This window comes from Brienomyrus brachyistius, chromosome 7, assembly GCF_023856365.1.
Source record: "Brienomyrus brachyistius isolate T26 chromosome 7, BBRACH_0.4, whole genome shotgun sequence".
NCBI lineage: Eukaryota > Metazoa > Chordata > Actinopteri > Osteoglossiformes > Mormyridae > Brienomyrus > Brienomyrus brachyistius.
In genome coordinates, this window is record NC_064539.1 from 28,915,551 (window position 1) to 28,934,682 (window position 19,132).

The 19,132-nt window shown below is 40.2% G+C and overlaps 1 protein-coding gene and 1 long non-coding RNA gene across 3 annotated transcripts; one reads left to right on the plus strand and one right to left on the minus strand.

The window, feature by feature from the left end:
• Positions 1-208: 208 nt before the first annotated feature.
• On the minus strand, positions 209-10,594 carry LOC125746498 (uncharacterized). Its single transcript, XR_007398991.1, has 2 exons — positions 10,158-10,594; positions 209-2,414 (listed from the first exon to the last, which is right to left on the minus strand). It is a non-coding gene; the product is annotated as an uncharacterized LOC125746498 (long non-coding RNA).
• A 1,081-nt stretch (positions 10,595-11,675) lies between these two features.
• On the plus strand, positions 11,676-18,470 carry LOC125746571 (nuclear receptor subfamily 2 group F member 1-A-like). Of its 2 annotated transcripts, XM_049020694.1 has the most exons (4): positions 12,493-12,682; positions 12,765-12,850; positions 13,875-14,402; positions 17,597-18,470. In XM_049020694.1, exons 1-4 carry the CDS (start codon positions 12,642-12,644, stop codon positions 17,869-17,871), a joined length of 930 nt encoding a protein of 309 aa, XP_048876651.1. In that variant the 5' UTR covers positions 12,493-12,641; the 3' UTR covers positions 17,872-18,470. The 2 variants fall into 2 exon arrangements, with proteins under 2 accessions (XP_048876649.1, XP_048876651.1); XM_049020692.1 differs by having other exon boundaries at positions 11,676-12,850.
• Positions 18,471-19,132: the final 662 nt, after the last annotated feature.

A 19,132-nucleotide genomic window follows, 5' to 3' on the forward strand; every position in this document is an offset into this window, starting at 1 on the left:
AGATTCTCTTTTCAATTCACCAACAGATAACCAAACGAGGGAGCGCAGACTGACGTTTTCCCCTTAACGATTTTCGGAATCATAAGAAAGCTGCATTTTTTTATTCTACATTCAGTCCACTAATAGAAAAGTAATTAGTGTTAAAACATAAACAAAAAATAAATTAAATTATTAAAATTTATGAAAAAAATAAACAGAGACAAAATCATCACTTTCCAAAGCATTTATTGTGCTGTATGCTGACTGGAACACAAAAGTGCGTTTGTGAAAAGTTAAATTTCGTTCAGCTGCATGTATCTGTCACAGCAAAGAGATGCTTTCCGACAGGACATGATGTTTACACAAGGGTCATGAAATCCCACACTCATTACATCACATACGTACTGAATGCCTTTGAAAGTAACGCCGGAATCCTCGAAATACCCTCTTTCGCCAAACCTAGGGCAAATGTAACTAGGCGGAGTAGAAAGAGAACGACGACTAAAGTGCATGATCGCGGGGGGAGCGCAGATGCGTTTGGCAGAGAGCGGCCGGTGCTCTGCGGCTCGCTGCTCCATTTTATCCCGCGTTAACGCCATCCTAAGGGAGGGGGGCGAGGGCGCAGCCACCGGCTGGGGGTCTGCCCGCAACGGCCAGGATTGTTTGCTGCCGATTTTACGAGAGCCGCTTGATTTGTCTCCTGCTATTACTTTCCATCACGTCTGGAAGTCTCCCGTAAATAAATAAATAAGGGGGATTGGGGGTAGGAAGCTGCAACCGCTGGCGCTCCGCCTAAAGAGAAATCAATGAAACAAATTAATCCTTGGCGGGCCGGCAATGACACAGTAATCCATCATTCGGTTCTGCTTTTACGAAGCAAATCAGGAGGCGGCCGGGAGCAGCTTCCCCGGGGGGGGGGGGGGGAGGCAGAGGCTGCCTACGGAGGAACCGGGGAGAATATAGTACGATGGAAAAAGTAGTAAAACAAGAGACATATATCTACCGCAGTATCACTAAGAGGGAAAGGTGTCAGGGTAACTGTAATGGAAGCCTTTAAATATGTTATTATTAGGTATTAGTAGTAGTAGCAGTAGTTGTATTAATGATGTAATAATGACATTAATTAATTAAGAATTGAAGGAGGTTGGGAGTCTGGGATACAACTGGAAGTATCCGGGCTATAATTTCCCGATGATTCGGAGACAGTTGTGGCCCTGTTTTGTGGAGCGTTCCCACGCGCCACTTTAACCCATTTAGATGTGTGAGGTCAAGGACAAGACGCCAAATATACCCGCGTGCCGCGTGGGGCACATCCGTGCAGGCAGACAACAGTACCTGTGGAAGCCGCCTGCCCCCTCTCCGGGAAGCCTATAGTGTGAGTAACAGAGATATACGGATGGCACAGAGGTAAAACTCCTACTCCCTGTTAAAGGGAAGTCGAAACGGAATGTTCTAGCATCTAGTGAGCTTCCAGGAGCGAGCTGGTGTCGCTTTCTATAAGCACTTTCTGGGTCTCACTCAGCAAGAACATGGATGCGTAACAAAGGGGTCAGGACTGTGCTATGGGAAGCCATGAATAAGTGATGTAGACTACTGGGGGGGGGGGGGACTTTTCCACCTGCCCTCTTACCTAATGTGAGGGAACTGCCACTCACATCTCTGGGGAGGGGGGAGTGTTTTTACACCTTGCATTCTTGGAGAGGATGTTAGCCGTGGTCATTACTGAGGAAACGCATTCAAACATCACGGACTCATTATGACATCGAGACTTACCTTACTTACATAAAAGGGTGAATTCCGCAAAAAAAGAAGAAAAAAACAGATAAACATCATAATAAAATGCATTAGTCATAATTGCTGTAGCAGGAACAAATAGCGCTTATTGTATTTAATAAAAGTAATAAAGGGAGTTATTAGGGTTTCATTTACTGGCCTGTGCTTTGCGGCTGTGAGCCAAGCGCTTTATAGCATTTCATGGGTTTCACCATCATCTCGCCACATTTTAACCATTTCAGAGCAACAAGTATCTATGGGAAATCGCATTAGAAATTATAGGTGATCCGCTGCTACTAAAAATGTCACAAAACACTCAATTATAATAACTCTGAGTTGAGAAAACGATTGACGATTTGAACAGGACATAATGTTGCCGTCCATGGATTTGAGCTGCAAATTTAAACATAAATGCGTGCTCGATGTTGGATTTGGAATTACACAGCATGTATTCCATGTTATAGGTGTACATGAACTTTCTTATGTCTCCTTCCGGCGAACGACGTTAACGTTTTCAGGTAGCAGTTTCCTGTAGCGCCATTGGCGTCCGCAAACATTGAGGTCCCTTGGCTTGTGAGTAAAGTTTGCCCACGACTCCAGGTCATGAAGCAGGTCCGCAGCACCTACGTCAGGATCTGCTCCGCTGGGTTTAAGCACTCGTCCTGTGAGACAAGGTCACGGGAGGGAAAAAACCTCACAGCAGGATCTGGCTGGGCTTCCCAACGTCTTCCTCATTCTCAAGGGGGCTTTGAAAATCCAGCTCTCTGGAACATAAAACTGATTCCTCCCACCGCAATACACTCTCATCAGCTAAGCTAATGCACTGGAAGCAAACATATTTTTATAGCCTCCTAGGAGGGGAAAGGAAAAAGGTGCATTTTCCCGCCCATGTGAAAGGCAGGCCAGGCAAAGGGCACAGGAAAGGCTGTTTAATGTTTCGGAGAATTTGGCAGTCAAGGTCGACCACAGCTTGGATGTTCTCTATCAGAGGGGGCGGGGGGTTCGTCTTACACTCACCACCTCCCAACCTCACTCCAGCTCCCTACCCCCCCCCCCCCCCCCCCACCCCACCGCCTACCCTCCTCAACCACCTACAGAAATTTAATAAATAAACAAACATGGGACAGGTTGAAGTTTGGATTAGAAAATAAATAAGGGGCTCGCCACTGCGGCGGGAAAAGGGGAAAAACCGCTGTGTTTGGGAAAGGAAAATCGTTAGGAGAGGAATAAAACATTAACGGCCCAACGTTTGCCTAGCTATTACAAACGCAAAGATACGACTTAATTGATTTCCGCACGAGAAATACTCGCCGGGACAGACCTCCCGACCCATAAACTCGTGGGTAAAATATGTACTTGGCTTAAATCGCTGCCATTAAAATTCACTTCAGAATCGTTTCTTGTATGGCGAGGCAGAAAATCCCACATAAAGTAGAACCTTCGAAACATTTTAATAATCTTAAATGATGGCATTTGGGATTTCTGCCTGTGCCGTAACAATGACGATGATAATAATAACAATGCGTTTTTATTCCCGGGCTTGATAAAACATTTCTGGAGGTTTCTACCCTGAAGCAATGGGACGACACACAGGCCTCTATCCTTCCATTGTCATGTTCCTGCACACTTCCAATCCAAGAGAGAGAAACGCGGCAGGAAACCCACCCAAGTCAGGAAAAACAAGACCCTCATATAATGTCCACAGGGCCATGCAATACATAGTCTTCAGCACTGAGTCAAAGGAAGAAAAAAAGATAGAAACTAAAAATAAATGTAAAATGTTTCATTGGTGTCAGTTTAGGGTCTGGTGCTGCCCAGCCGGACTGGATCTCTATGAGTTGATTTTTTGTTTCAAAACCAGGCTGAACAGAAGGAGACTCCAGGGCGAGAAGCTGGAATCCCACCTCTGCCACCGCTTTGTGTGCGTGTAGTTTACACGCTTCCCCATGTTTCCTCCAGGTCCCCCGGTTTACTCCAGCAATCCAGAGACACTCTGCCTGGGAGGGGCTGTGGACCCATTGACCTCCAACATACGCAGTAGGAAGGTGCATGATAATGAATATATACATACAATTTGTTTCAATGCAATGTGAATATGTAACGATTATAGAAGACTGGATACAATAGAGAGAGAGAGAGGGAGAGAGAGAGAGAGAGAAGCTATTGTAAACTACTATGCTGTAAAACTAAGAAGTATTTATAAGACTTAAAAGGACTGAAATAGAACTGCTAACTTCATTGATATACTGTACAATGACCAGGCTACTATGGAGTGGACAGGTGGGCAAGTTGGCTTTGTACTGTGAGAGAGAAGGTTCAACATCACAATTTATTGCACGGAAAATAAAAGAAAAGTAAAAAGATGTGAAAATAAGTTTTCAGTACAGGACCCAAGGCAAACCGTACCTGTAGCAATTTCTATTCGTGCACCAAAGCAGCTCTGCAGCAGCTTATACTGTAAGGCAAGTAGCTCATCACCTTCCCGTTTTGCCGGAACTATTTAAAGGGCAGCAGGTACCGCAGTTATGGAACCAGAAGTGTGACAAAAGCTTGCATCCAAAATTCCTACAAATTCCTGTAGGTGCTAAAAGATAGACAACATGCTTCCTTTTGTATAAACGCATCTTCTAAGCAATTAAATCTATCATTATGCAATACATAGTCAAGTACTCCAGAACCTAAGCAATGGACTATTTTATTCCAATACACCCTTGTTAGAGAGATAAAACTGTATATAAGTGTATTACTGCATGTCTATTATTTCATCAACATACAAACCAGAGAATTCTACATCAAATTATCATCTACAATTAGGCATCAATAAATTCCAATTAGATCATAGGTTTGTGTGAAATTATACTGGTGTTAATGCGTTTATAAAATGTATTTTTTTAATCCAATTAACATAAAAGGCCCAAACACACACACACACACACACACACACACACACACACACACACACATGTCGGGTAAACATATCTTTATAGGTACCACTCATTCATTTCTATGGGAAAAATGCTAAAGCTAACTATGACAACCTTAACCCCCACCCAGCCCTAACTATAACCATAAGTAACCAAGCAAAATACAGGAGTTTTTGCATTTTTATTTTTTTCATGGCAGTCACTGATTTTTATTAAACTGAGTTTTCCATTATAGGGACTGGGAAACTGGTCCCCATAAGGGAAAAAAGGGTATTCATCACGTTGTGGGGACATTGTGTCAGGCTCACACACACATACATAAACACCCACACAATATAAAGGTAATAGGCTTAATTGGGAAAACTGCTTTTTAAGTAATTTCTGACATTTTCCATTTATTTCCCGTGTTCTAACTCTTTCACATTCTTCTCATTACCAGTTACAGCTTCTTCCTTTTGTCTAAATGAAGCTTACATTTCTATCTTTGAGTTCAGGGTTGCGTATTTGAGGTGTTTCTTACCAGCGTTACTTATGGCTAGAAACATGAACAGTCCTGTGCAAAGACAAAACGAATATTAAAATGCTGTAATAAAAACACACATCGGCCTCTGACAGCTTATAGGAAGAACAAGATTTCATCTGTGACAGATAAAGACAAATATTGGTGTCGCTCTGCAGAATTTAAGATCACATTATGTCAACAGCAGAATTTCCGACCTTTCGTTTCCCAGAAAACATTGAAATTCCAGTAATGTGAAGTACAGTGTAGTGTGATGTACATAAAAGTGCAGTGCGTGAGATTGTATGCATGGGCAATAACTGTAACTGTGTCTCAGGAGAGGTGATATTTAAGTACCCATCAGTAAGGTACTCCTTTTCCTACACATATTCCCATGTATGTTGTTTGTGAATGATTAAGCACAGTTAGAAGGCTAATTTTGTGTAAATCTATCAAGTATGTCTGTGTGTATGTGTGTGTGTGTGTGTGTGTGTGTATAATCATTCAGTCTTCTTTGCCGTTTTTAAGAGAAATGTTACTGTTAATCTTTGTTGGTGTACAAAACTGCCAACTTTGTTTCTACTAACCAATATTTAAGAAGGTAAGTGGAAAAAAAACCCATTTTCCTTTATGCATTTTACTGTGAGGTATTACAGCTGGTTTAAGGGTAATGCTGTGATAAGGACTTTGTGTCAAATGAAGACAGGAAACCAAGTTGCAGTTCAGTCATTTCTTGTTCACCCTGAGAGTCGGGCTGTCGGTGAAATGAGCCTCTCTCTCTCTCTCTGAGGACGACTGGGATGGGATTTAGGAAACCAGGCATGGGTTTCCTCAGCACTGAAAGTAGGCCGATGTTTTGGAAGCAGCCCTACTGTGAGATCACGTTTGGCCCGCTGAAAATTCTGCCTTCGGAATGTCTGCTCCTTCCCCACACGTAGCGTAAAGCATTGCGTTCGGTATCCGTTTCATTATTAATGCTGTTTTAATAAGTACAATTTTATTGTATATGATGTATATGCAGTTGTCGTACCTATTAAAATCTCTTTAATAGAAAAGTTCTATTAAAGGTTATTTTCCTATGAAAGTGCAGAGACAAACCTGGCTTTAAACACAAAAGTGGGATTAAACCGCTTCCGTTAGCAACTTACATAGCTGGACCCATTCAGATTTACGGTTCAAACTATGGAAGTTGCTAACTAATAGTTACCATCTATGCTTTGGGGAAGCATCTCCTAAGTTGCTTGCTTTGTGTGTGTGTGTGTGTGTGTGTGTGTGTGTGTGTGTCTGTGTGTGTGTGCGTGTGAAGGAGTCCATTATGATCCATTTTGTGTTTGAAAATGTTATTTCATCTTAGCTCCTTCCTGAAAGAGCAACTTGAGGTGCGACAGTGTTTCATATGTATTTTACTAGAGCGGCCTGCAGGAAATCAGGGTCGCGCGTTACTCACTTAAACTCCAGTGCACAGACCTTGATCTCATGTTAATTTAACTTCAGGCATGAATTGGTAACATGGCGACCATGAAAAATGTTTAAAAAAAACTAATGAAATAACTCTTTTGATACTTCAGTAATATGTTTTGGGTACTTTAAATACCCACTTATTAATTGCTGTATTCAAAGAGCGCTTTGTGAATTAGGCTAAATAATCGCCTTGCCCTAAATGACATCAATTTAAGCGGTGTAGAATTAAGGGGCCAGTAAAACGTCACGCGGGGAACTACGGCCGTACCTAGGGGATCAAACTGGGAGAGCAATAGGCCTATCTGTTTTCTGAATTCATTATATAAACAACGATGGACTACATATTTAGGTTTCTTGGAATATGAAGCGAAAACTGTTCGAATTTTTTTAAATTATGGGTGTCTTTAACGTAATCACTTAATAAGATTGGTAATAACAATGGCTAAAGAATAACTGTTTCCAGAAAATTTAATAATTTCTCTTAAATTCTCTTTATATAAATATGCTTATATATCTTACATAATTCCATATACAGGAGTTTTCATTTTGTTTTTTTCCACTTTTTGGCTTCACATTAAAACTTAAAAAGCGTATATATATATGTCTCTTATAAACACTTAAAAGTTTCGCTCATAATTGTATTATGTAAAATTACTGTAGATAAACCATGTTAGTTCCTGGATGAGATATTATATTCGTGTCCCATCTGAATTAATTGGCGGAAGTATCCTAAAGCGATGACGGTTTTAAGTGTTAAGGGGGCTGTGTTGTCGTGTTAAGTCGGGATTTGGGAACCATGACTTTGCACCAGACTCAAGGAGGTTGAACACCCATGTGTCAATTCAACAGCAGTCTAACTCCTCCTATAGAGGACGCATCGCAGTTTTATAACTTACTTTTCAGAGACCAATACTGAAAACGTTAAAATTTTCTGGATTAAAATAATCGCGCGATATCTGGGAGAAGATAATACTAGTTTTATAATGAGCACGAGCTGGATTTACAATGACACACCTGTAGGAGAAAGGAGATGCTGATAACGACCCAGGCGCGGGACCATTTGACTCTTCTTTTGTTATGATTACTGGTTCTGTTATAATAAATGTATTATTATTAATGGTTTATTATGCAATTACGTATTCTTAAATCGTCAGTTTAGTACGTTAATATAGAATAGCGTAGCAACTAAGCGGCCGTGTATCCAACAGACGAACGGTGTTCTAATAAGGGCGATTAGTCTGTGTCTTCTGCTCATCCAGGAGAGAGGCGATAGATAAAAGACAAATTCAAGTGACCCCCACCCCCTCTCATCCACACCAATCTTGGCCCCAGAATCGCAAGAGATCAAATCGGACAAAAGACCCCCCCCCCCCTTGCAGAGAGACGATGCACGACGCACCATCTGACTCGGACGTTAAAGTTACTTGTTGAATAGTAAGAAAATACTGAAATACTGAGACTATGATGAAAACGGCAATTTCAACACTGAGCATTTTGTGTACTTCTGTTAATATTCTATATTATGTTAAGTATGATTACATATATTTCAGTGTTTGTATGTCTTCGGTTTTTCCGGCGTGATAAAATTACGTTGGGGTTACACTGTTGTTTTGTAGTGTTTTTTGTGGTCATAAGAATTTGCCCTTGTAAATTAAATTTAAGTTGTCTTGAAAGTTGAGTTTTGCGTAGTTTACATTGTTCAAATTAAATCTAAATGCTTTTCTTCAATTAACATATAAATTAACATTCACCATACACCGTGTTTGATACAAAACTATTCTATTGTTCTTAATTAGGGTATATTAAACTGTTTTTCCACGCGTCGTCTAAGTTTTAAAATGTATTATTATTGAATTATTATTATGCTGATTACTTTTGCAACTTTAATTAAAAAAAACTGGACATACTGCGTGCTTCATTATAATTATTGCTCTGTGGCGTTTTGCTTTTTTAAATATATTGAATCGTGTGTACAATTGCTCGAATTTTTCTTTTTTAACTTATCCTGTTACAAGATAATCCGCTGTGCTCATGCATATCACGCGCAACCATACGTGGAAATACGTTGCACGTGATTTCGTTGCTTTTGGTCATTTATAACCATCTCATACAGCATACTAGATAAGGTTAAGTCTTTTACCTAACTCTAGCTACAGGAATTTAAATACGTCATTAATGAGGCCTGCGAACGCATAAAAATAAACGCTCTTTTGATTTGTTGCATGATGAAAATTCAGCATGTGATAAATTTCCCAAAGGGAAATGTATGAAAGGAATAAATGCATCAAGCACTGTTCGAATATCTATGTTAACCTTCAATCCAACGGCAAACTTCAATCGTGCTATTGGACAATTATAGTAATTATAAGATAATCTTGATGATATTTCTTGAGGATGTCTGTTATATATAAAATAGCTGTTTTCACACCCTTCATTTCAAAATTGAAATTAAAATTCTAAATTTTAGTTGCGGAATGCTGTAAATTATTCGCTCGGGGTTGTCTGCAGCAATCAGGGGGCTAAATTTAACAATATCGACGCAATGCAAACACGAAACAGTGTAATTGTTTTGCTTTTGTTAACTACATATGTATTTTAACCAAAGGTTCAAGACTCACGACTACGCGATTCTATGCCAATCCATAAGAAAAATTCAAGAAACGCTGGGAAACCACTTGGGAGTTCCGAAGTTCGCGTTACTTATGTTAGACTCTTCTATGTGATTTAAATCGTGCATTACCTATTAAACTTCACCATCGATTTTAAAGGGAAATGCTTTAACAAGTTCATGCTGTGCGCTCGCTTTTGGCGCTCGAGGTTCAGAGAAACCTGCAGTGAGTTTAAGCAAAGCAAAGCTTGCTGACAATTATATACAGGGATGTTAATTTATATATCTAGCATCCCGATGTTATGGTCTAAGACTGCAATCCGTTGTATGCATTTCCTTAATAAAAATTCCCGCTTATTTCTAAACACGAATGACAAGTAAAGTTGACTATCTGCACTGCCTTTTGCTCCATTAATTTCTCTTTGTTTAGGGACAAGACAGCCTATGATATCAAGTGGCGAACGGAACCCAAAGACGACCCAATTCTCTCTACTCCCCGGTCGAATTCATTTTCTATCTGCCCTTTAAATCCATCACCATCATCGCACTTAGGAACCTGCAATCAATCTTTATTGAACAACATCAAAAATATGCACGTGAGAAGGTTGTAATGTGGCAAGGATAGATTGTCTGTGTGCTACCGCTGCAACTGACGATATTAAAAATAAATAATTTACGAAAGCATGCAGAAGACCATCCGAATTTAAATTGTGAATATCTAAAGATAATAAAAGATAAGCAATTATCTAATAATCTCAACTAATCGACAAATCATAAATAACCATGGAGTGACGACTTGCAAAGCATGAACACATGGGTTCTTTTGAATTATTTGTACGCGTGCGTTGCGCTTTTTTAATCAATCCAGTTTATACGTTAAAAAAAACGGATCGGTAAAATTTTAATTGCCTACCTGCAACGAAAAATCATGTTTTGGCAGTACCTTCACGCTACCTTCGGCGGCTGCTTCTTGTTCTTTTAACGTCCAAGTGTCCACTTTCCCCCCCTTTCCCACATTGTTGTCTTGCTAGTCTTGCCTCTGCTCTCATTCGCTATCCTGCTCTCTCTCTCTCTCACTCACTCTCTCTCCCCCATCTTTTTCTCCCGCGCTCCCGCTCTAGTCCAATATGTGAGGTTAAATATTTGCGAAACGCTCGCAAAACTTTTTCCCTCGTACTCGATTGATTCGCATTTGTTTCACTCCCCCGCAAAATTGAAGACAATGGTTAGGTGTTTGTTTTGATAATCGTTGGTGGGGAGAGTGCATGGCTGTACATCATTTCCCTAAAAGCAAATGCAAAATGTGCCTAAAAGTGCGATTTTGAAAGTTTCTGTCACCTTGTTCCCACATTGAACGACGGTTTACAGAAAATACCAGTAAAATCAAAAAGGCGCATCTACAATCTATTAATCTATAACAGAATAATGACAACTGCATTCTTGTGCGTTTAACACCATTCAGTACTAAAGAAACATTTTATTAAAAGACAAAAAAATACCTTTGCCAAAACATCCCCCTTAAAATATGTGCACACATCTTTAGGGGAAAAAATTCTTGCATGTGTAATTTAATGCATACTTAATTTCAATGGATGATACAGTAAAATGTTCAAGTGATTGTCTACTGTACGCTAGATGGCAGCCCGACCCAGAAATTTTACATCTGTATCCCACAGCTCTCGGTCGTCACATAGACCGCCGATACCCAACATTTTAAAATTATACAATAAATCGTTTGTGCTTTCCTTAAACAAATACCAATGCTTTCATTCATTAGACGTATTATCAAAATGACAATTAATCTCCTGTACACAACAAATAGCGGCTTGCATTGAGTAATAGAGCGTTCTATTCTCCGTAATTAGAACAGCATTATCTCCAGCGTTAGGTGACATTCTGCACAGCATCCTGCAAAGCTAAACCGGTATTTCATACAGATGCGCAAAACAATTATCATATTATACTTCGCGAATCTAAATGCATAAGTAAGCGATTACAACGGCTAATAACTAACCAATCCGAAGTTTAATGCGTCGGATCGTTATATATCTATTTAATGTGCGTCCTTCCTACATATTTTTTATACTATTGTATCTTGAGTTTCTTCCTCTTGTGACAATAGCCGACCCATGCTAATCAGGTTTCAAAGTAAATAGCAGCGTAGGGGAGAACTCAGTGTAAATTGTGCTTGTCAAAAGAAAAAAAAATCCAGTCGTAGGTATAGCAAGGCAGGGGGACTCTAACCAATGGAGTGAAGGAGGCTTGGCTAACCTTAGTCCCCCCCCCACCACCACCACCCCTCTCCCCTCCCCCCCCCCCCCCCCCAAATGCAGGGCTCTGACCAGTCAGTCGCCTTTGATTATCAGTTGCCAGCAGCCCCTCTCTTGGCTCCTTGACATGAGCACCATATAAGGCGCAGTGATCTCCATAGAAACGTGTCAGTTTCAATAGTAGTGTCAAAGTTCACTATATACAGACATTCGCGCAGATCCCCGTTTCGGAAACATTGCTCCGCTGGTCTTCCCGTTCAAACGCATTCATTTTTTGGGTCTCTGCTCTTTGCATATTCTATTAGTTTTTTTGTCCGTGTTTTTGTCTTTTTCTCTTTCGCTCCGCTTCAGCTGGAGAGGTGAAATACCGGGACACGGCGCATTATTATTATTTTTAATTTTTACAAAAATATTTTTCGCTGTTGATGAGTTTATTAAGATATGAAGAAATGAAATACAGCTCTTCAGTTTTCGCTCCCTTCGATCAGTGGAGACTGGAGTGAGAAGGAGAGAGAAAAGAGGGGGATTTATTTCGCCATACTTTTGGATCGCTTGTTATTTTCTATTCCATCCATATCCTGGTCCGATCCCAGGGAATCGCCTCTGCGCTCCAACCGCTTAATCTGAACTAAACGCTAATTTGTTGCCTATCGACATTTCTCTTTTTTTCCAAGACTGGGTTTCTGAATGGCTGACTGCGATTTACCTTGGAACTGGCCTCCCGACACATGCTTATCCTGATCGGGGTGCCTCTTCACTTCTATTTTGAATGTATCGATCGCCCTCCGCTCCTGCTCAGCCATATGTGTAAGATTTGACTTTGCACAACCTTGCGCCCGATACCCTTTTTCCCCACTTGAAATACCGCAGCGATCAGCTCGCTTTTAAGCACTTTTTCGGAATCGAGATATGGCAATGGTAGTTAGCGTCTGGCGAGATCCGCAGGAGGACGTGGCCGGAGGAACTCCGGGCGGCCATAACACGCAGCCGGCAAGGGAGCAGCAGCAAGCGGCGTCGGCGGCGCCGCATACCCCGCAAACACCCGGTCAGCCGGGACACCCGTCAACGCCCGGGACAGCCGGAGACAAGGGACACGGCCAGAGTTCAGGACAAAATCAGCATATTGAATGTGTGGTTTGCGGGGACAAATCCAGCGGCAAGCACTATGGTCAGTTTACCTGCGAGGGATGCAAAAGTTTCTTCAAGAGGAGTGTCCGGAGGAACTTAACGTATACATGTCGTGCCAACAGGAACTGTCCAATCGACCAGCACCACCGAAATCAGTGCCAGTACTGCCGGCTGAAGAAATGTTTAAAAGTGGGCATGAGGCGGGAAGGTGAATACCATTTTCTTAGCATCTGTATTTCGCTTTCCCGAAGTTGTCATAAAATTATGTAGCGCGTGTATGTGTGAGAATCGCGTGGGCCGTAACCAAACAATGTTATCTTACCGACAAAGTGCTAACTAGTCACCGTTCCGTTATAATGCAGTCTTCGTAATCTCATATATATATTTTGTAAATAGTATACATTATGGACGAATTCTTTTATTAGGAGCCGAGTAATGTAGTAAGAAATGAAATGCTAATGTTTTAAAATATAACTTAATTTAGACAGCGTATCACTTCATATTTATCACATACTACATACACAATAGTTTCCGAATACAATTCAAGTGTTACATAAAAGTTCCAGAAATATCTTATTAAAAAAATAACTTGTAGACTCTAGTTCTTCAAAGTCGTACGTCGAAGACAACGATAATTACGAAATTTCATGTACAACAATAAGCATGGGTATAGTTGCGTAATTTAATTTATTTTTTATTTGCCGTTGCAATCATGCGTTTTCAACAGTGACAGAAATAAAAAAAATAGATCAACACATGTAACCTACTTATTTACACAGCTGACGTAGTACAGTGGAAAAAACTACAATAGATGTGATATTTCTCAAAGACAAAATAATCTTTATAGTGTACAGTGCACATTGTCCGGAAACATTTTGTGCTGCTCGTGTTTATCCACATACTCCATAAAAGCATGTCTGTTCAAGAAGAAGCTGAAGTTGTCTTGCTGTTATAAGAGCTTCACAATACGAGCATCATAGCTTGTTTTTGATTTGTGTTTAAAATGGAGGGTTTAAGTCCCATTCGCATAGCAAGACTGTGAACTAAACGCTATACGACGAATCGTATTCAGCTACATCGCATTGAACATGCAATTTCGCATTGGCCTATCTTTTTATTAAGGGACTGCAGCCTGTTTGCGTAATTATTACGGGCACTCCGTGCAAACTTTACCAGCGTATGTTTATCTGGTCGGAATGTACATTTCCTCTCCTTCTCTTTCTTCTCGTCAGCGGTTCAGCGAGGACGAATGCCTCCGACCCAGCCCAACCCAGGCCAGTACGCCCTGACGAACGGGGATCCTCTGAACGGGCATTGCTATTTATCTGGATACATCTCGTTATTACTGCGGGCCGAGCCTTACCCGACGTCCCGATACGGCAGCCAGTGCATGCAGCCTAACAACATTATGGGCATCGAGAATATCTGCGAGCTGGCCGCACGCCTGCTCTTCAGCGCCGTTGAGTGGGCCAGGAACATCCCTTTCTTTCCAGATCTGCAGATCACGGACCAGGTGTCTCTTCTCAGGCTGACTTGGAGCGAGTTGTTTGTGCTTAACGCGGCTCAGTGCTCCATGCCCCTTCACGTGGCCCCGCTGCTGGCCGCGGCTGGCCTCCACGCCTCCCCGATGTCCGCCGATCGGGTCGTGGCTTTCATGGATCACATTCGTATCTTCCAGGAGCAGGTTGAGAAACTCAAGACCCTCCACGTCGACTCGGCAGAGTACAGCTGTATCAAAGCAATAGTGCTGTTCACGTCAGGTGAGTGTCAAGCAAGGAAAAAAAAAAACACCAGACAGGCCTTAGGCTTGGGCAGATGCAGACGTGCTGCAATATGATCCCGAAACACCAATGTCACTTTCTATATACACCAAAGTGTGACGCCATATCACAAAGTAGGACAAGTTTTAAAATAAGTTATATTGCAATCGTAATATTGAATAAGTTACAATGCGTATAATATATAGGACTATATATTGTTACATATGGCCAATAAATGAATTTCTAACATGCAGGGCAGTGGATGCATATCCATGCGTTTGTTTTTATTTGCCATTGGTCTCTTCGTGATTTTGCTTTACTCCGTAAGATGTGCGCCGAAATAGCTTTGAAGAAACAGGGGACTCTAATGCAAAAATGCGTTTTATGAGAATTAAGTATGACCTGACCTTAAAAAATGACCGATATCTTGCCGGCGGACTATCATCTGTGTAGACGTAAACATACAGTGTTTTTTTTTAAGTCTTAGCACTAAACTCATAAGTACTTGTTAGTGAACTTGGTGTTGCTTCCAAACCGAGTTGTAAGTGCTACAGCGAAGCAGTGGGTCACATCGCGGAAGGATACTGCGCGGAGCACGTAGGCCTCAGACGCACACTTCTTGAAGTCTAGATAAATTTGTCACTGCAGCACATAAATGAATGTAACATACAAAGCAAGGCTCACATATGACATATATTATATGACTATATATTATATAATTGTCAGCTGTATTTTGCTAACTTACATAATTAAGATGCCCGCAAAATGCTAGATTTTGTGGTTGGGCGATGCAGTACATATAGTGAATACAAGCCTGTTTATTAATCCACTGGGTGTGTACACCTGCATGAAATATTTTGTAGTTTTTTTTTTTATTTATTTTTTTTAATTTTTTTGCAAGCTAGAATAAAGTAAATCTATGTTTAGCAGACAGCTGAATGTGGATCGAAAATACATCATACCTGTATTGTTTTACTGTTAAATAAGATGCATGTGTAGGTGTAACGCATAAAAAATAGTTATTTCTGATACGGTGTTTTTCATTTAAAAATAGATGCGATTTGGCAAACAAGGGGAGAGAAAGACCGTGTTGTGTGGTGATAGCAGACGGTCTGCTTTTGCTCCAGTGCTTTGTATATTGATTTAGTTCTTAGCTATGTAAATGTTACAATCAGAATTTCCGTTTTGCGTATTTTTATAATAAATATTTCGATTTGTCATCGCCACAAACGAGATTATGCATGAAGGTATTTGCCGTTTTCCATTTTGCATTTTCATTTGTTAACGTCTATTTACGTTTTCATAGGAGTAATTTTCATCGTGGGGGATAAAAATGAAGGCGTCTCAATAAATTCCGAACATATTTTGATGTAACAGCATAATGTTTGTATTAGGGTTTACTGTCTGAAAAACAAAAACAACACGCGTCTTTCATCCCCCACTTGACGTCAACTGCCTGCACACAGCATTTTATTTTTAATTCAGCCCAACAAATGCTTTCTTCCCACATATTTTAAAACGCAGTTATTTGTGTTAGTATTTAAGCAATTAATTGAACATTATTTCTCTTTTTTGTAGTTTCTGTGTCGAGAACTGCGAATAATTATCGCTGTCGACGAATGTAGCCTACTGTCCGTAATTTTTTTTCCCCCATAACATGGGCGCATTACACGTAAAACGGTCTTATACGCATTGTGCACATATTGAACGATGCTTGACAGTATCTGGCCAGATACATTAGGATTCCGAAAGTCTTTAGTTTAAAATAAGGCAGCGCCTATGTAAGTACTTTAATCTGTTAAGGGCGAAGCAGTGTTAGGCTACAGACGGTTGTCGCTGGTATAAAGGTAGATTTTTCTTAATTTTATAAATAATGAGAATGATTTTATTTATATTGGTGTTTTTTTCATTCTTCTGGAGATTAATAAGCAGTTTTGGGTTCCGGTTAAGGCAGAGATTGCATTTTAAGCACGAGGCCTGCGGTGTTTACGTAACAGCGGCAGGTTAAAGAGATTCTGCCTCAAGGATAGACTTTGATATGATGTTAGGGTTGATCAGCACTATCCATATCACAATAAAGCGAAACACTTATTATGTTATTATTCAGTCGGGTATTGCTGTTGGTTATAATAAATCCTCCTTAATATTAAGTATAGTTTTTTTCCGTTCATTAATACTTCGTAAACGCCTAGAAAGTCTATAGCGTATAGCACCTGCAAAACGGTCTTAGATCTTAAGCCTGGATATGAATTCACAGATATGCTTGGTTCTTTACCAAGGCAAACTAATACCAGTCAGTATTAAAGATTAACTATGAGATGTCTGATACCGTTGCCTAATTTTTAGGAGATTACGCTAATTCTCTATGGCACTTTATACGTTGTAGTGACACGTCAAAGGAAACACAAGGGCCCCCAGTGACAGACTGTGTGTTTGGTATCCCCATTTCATTTATATATGTACACACACACACACACACACACACACACATATATAATATATATACATATATATATATATAGATATATATATATATATATATATTTTTTTTTTTCCATAAGTAATTATGCATTTATGTCAGACACACTAAACACTGATATTCCGATTGACCACCATCTCTGATAAAAGGCTACACCGCGGTAAGCGTCCTGGGTTGCTCGCAAATGCATACCTCGTTGGATTACTTTCCCGGTGGGGTCAAGAACAAAATGTATCGGACACGATTCTGCTGCTGTTCCCGAGCGGTATTGTCAGGGCTTTGTTCTCTGTTGACCCGCTTTGAAGCTCGCTTGCTTCACCGTCCGCTTCCCAAATGGCTTGGCCGTTTTACCAAGAAGGAGCTTCGCCAAAACAAAACGTTAAACCAAACCCTGTTCAGGTCTCCTGTAGGTTGCTAGATTATTATCAGGGTGTCCGTAGCTATATAAACTTTAGTAAATTCATACTCATCACGAAATGAAAATACTGACCATTGGCAAAAGTACCCTGTCTTTCTACTACTCAAAACATGAGTCTCCTTTATCAAACCAGAGTGTAATATTTAATTGCTTTGAATAGTTTATAGCAAAAAGCATGCATTTGGATATTCTTCATAAAGGAGTATTAGTTTGAGTGTGTTTGTATGCTTATGTGTAGCGATAATTCACAATCCTGCTTTAAAACAATGTCTTTTTGTGTCTCATTGGGTTGCACAGACGCTTGTGGCCTATCGGATGCGGCCCACATTGAAAGCCTGCAAGAGAAGTCACAATGTGCCCTTGAGGAGTACGTGAGGAGCCAGTACCCCAACCAGCCCAGCCGTTTCGGAAAGCTTTTGCTGCGCCTGCCCTCACTTCGCACTGTTTCTTCATCAGTGATCGAGCAACTTTTCTTCGTCCGCTTGGTAGGTAAAACACCCATTGAAACCTTGATCCGGGATATGTTGCTATCCGGGAGTAGCTTCAACTGGCCGTATATGTCAATTCAATGATCCCAGTAAGGGGGAAAAAGCGACGAAAAAGGACCAAAACAGCCGCCTGAACCTGAAGACTGTATGGACCTCAAACGAAACGAACAGAATTGAAGGACCTGCTTTTTGGTCGATATTATTATATCATAAATATTGATTGTTTATTTGTTTGCTTGTTGTTTTTTTTTTCTTTTTTGTGACTTTAGATGGAATTCATTATGTACAGAAACAGGGGATGTGCTCATGTATCTCCCTGATGAATAAGAACACTGGTCTTCATTTGGTAAAATATTAGTCTCTATTTTCATTTTTGTACAAACACAAAATGAAAATCAGGAAAACTCCTCGTATGCTCAATAAACCAATCAAGACTTAGCGGGAAAATAACGTTTCCATGCAACTATAAGAAGTGTCACGTGTCTATGTATCTCTGTTTTGTATTTTCATTTTTTTTCTGGTTCAAAACCAGATTTTCTGTGATTACATACTAATAATTTTATATAACCTTTTGCTTCTTATAACAAGTGCGATATATGTTGTCGAAGCTATGTTCTTCAAGAATTAAAATTGAATTGAGAATCTAAACAGAAAAATAAATAAATATAGACTGAAAAAGGAAATTGCCTACTCGCTTTGAACAATATTGTGATTTTTTTATTATAATTATTATTATTGATGTCACGCACCTGCGATTCAACTGCAAACTTGACCTCGTGGACATTTTATGTCTAAGACACGCAGTTGTATTGGTCATAATGTGTTAAGGATCGTTTTGCAGCTAAAATGAGAAATATGAATGACAAATCAGAAGCACTTTTAATATATAGTTTCAAATACAGAATGTGTGTTCGGTCTTAAACTTTTTTTTTTAATTACTGTTGTCATGCGAGGATATTGCAGAAAAGGTCGACGATTCAGGTTAATTGAGATTAAAGGACTGTTCTCTCTAAGACATGTTTACGTTAAAATCGCGCGAAGGTGAGCTTGGGGCGTCTTAAAAGTGATGCATAAACCCGAACTGCGCGAAAACGAGCGAACAGGAAAGCGCTGCACCCTTTACGTCATATTCTTTTTTATGGATTATATTAATAGCTAAGCGGGAAGCAAATACATTACGTTTATTTCATTAAACATTTTGGTAATCAACCATATTACATTTGCTTCGCTTTTTTATAGTCGGATAAAACAGTGTATTTGTCACATATGTGTGTCGTGAATAGGCCTGTGTTACGCAAGGGAACCATCACGTTAACTTCGAAAAACAGCGCGGCTGACAGGTGTA

Bases quoted from the DNA above. Each gene is read 5' to 3' on its own strand.
- LOC125746571 (XM_049020692.1), top strand. From the start codon at position 12,424: ATGGCAATGGTAGTTAGCGTCTGGCGAGATCCGCAGGAGGACGTGGCC. The intron at 12,851-13,874 runs GTGAATACCATT...TCTTCTCGTCAG, and splicing joins AGTGGGCATGAGGCGGGAAG to CGGTTCAGCGAGGACGAATG. The intron at 14,403-17,596 runs GTGAGTGTCAAG...TGGGTTGCACAG, and splicing joins AATAGTGCTGTTCACGTCAG to ACGCTTGTGGCCTATCGGAT.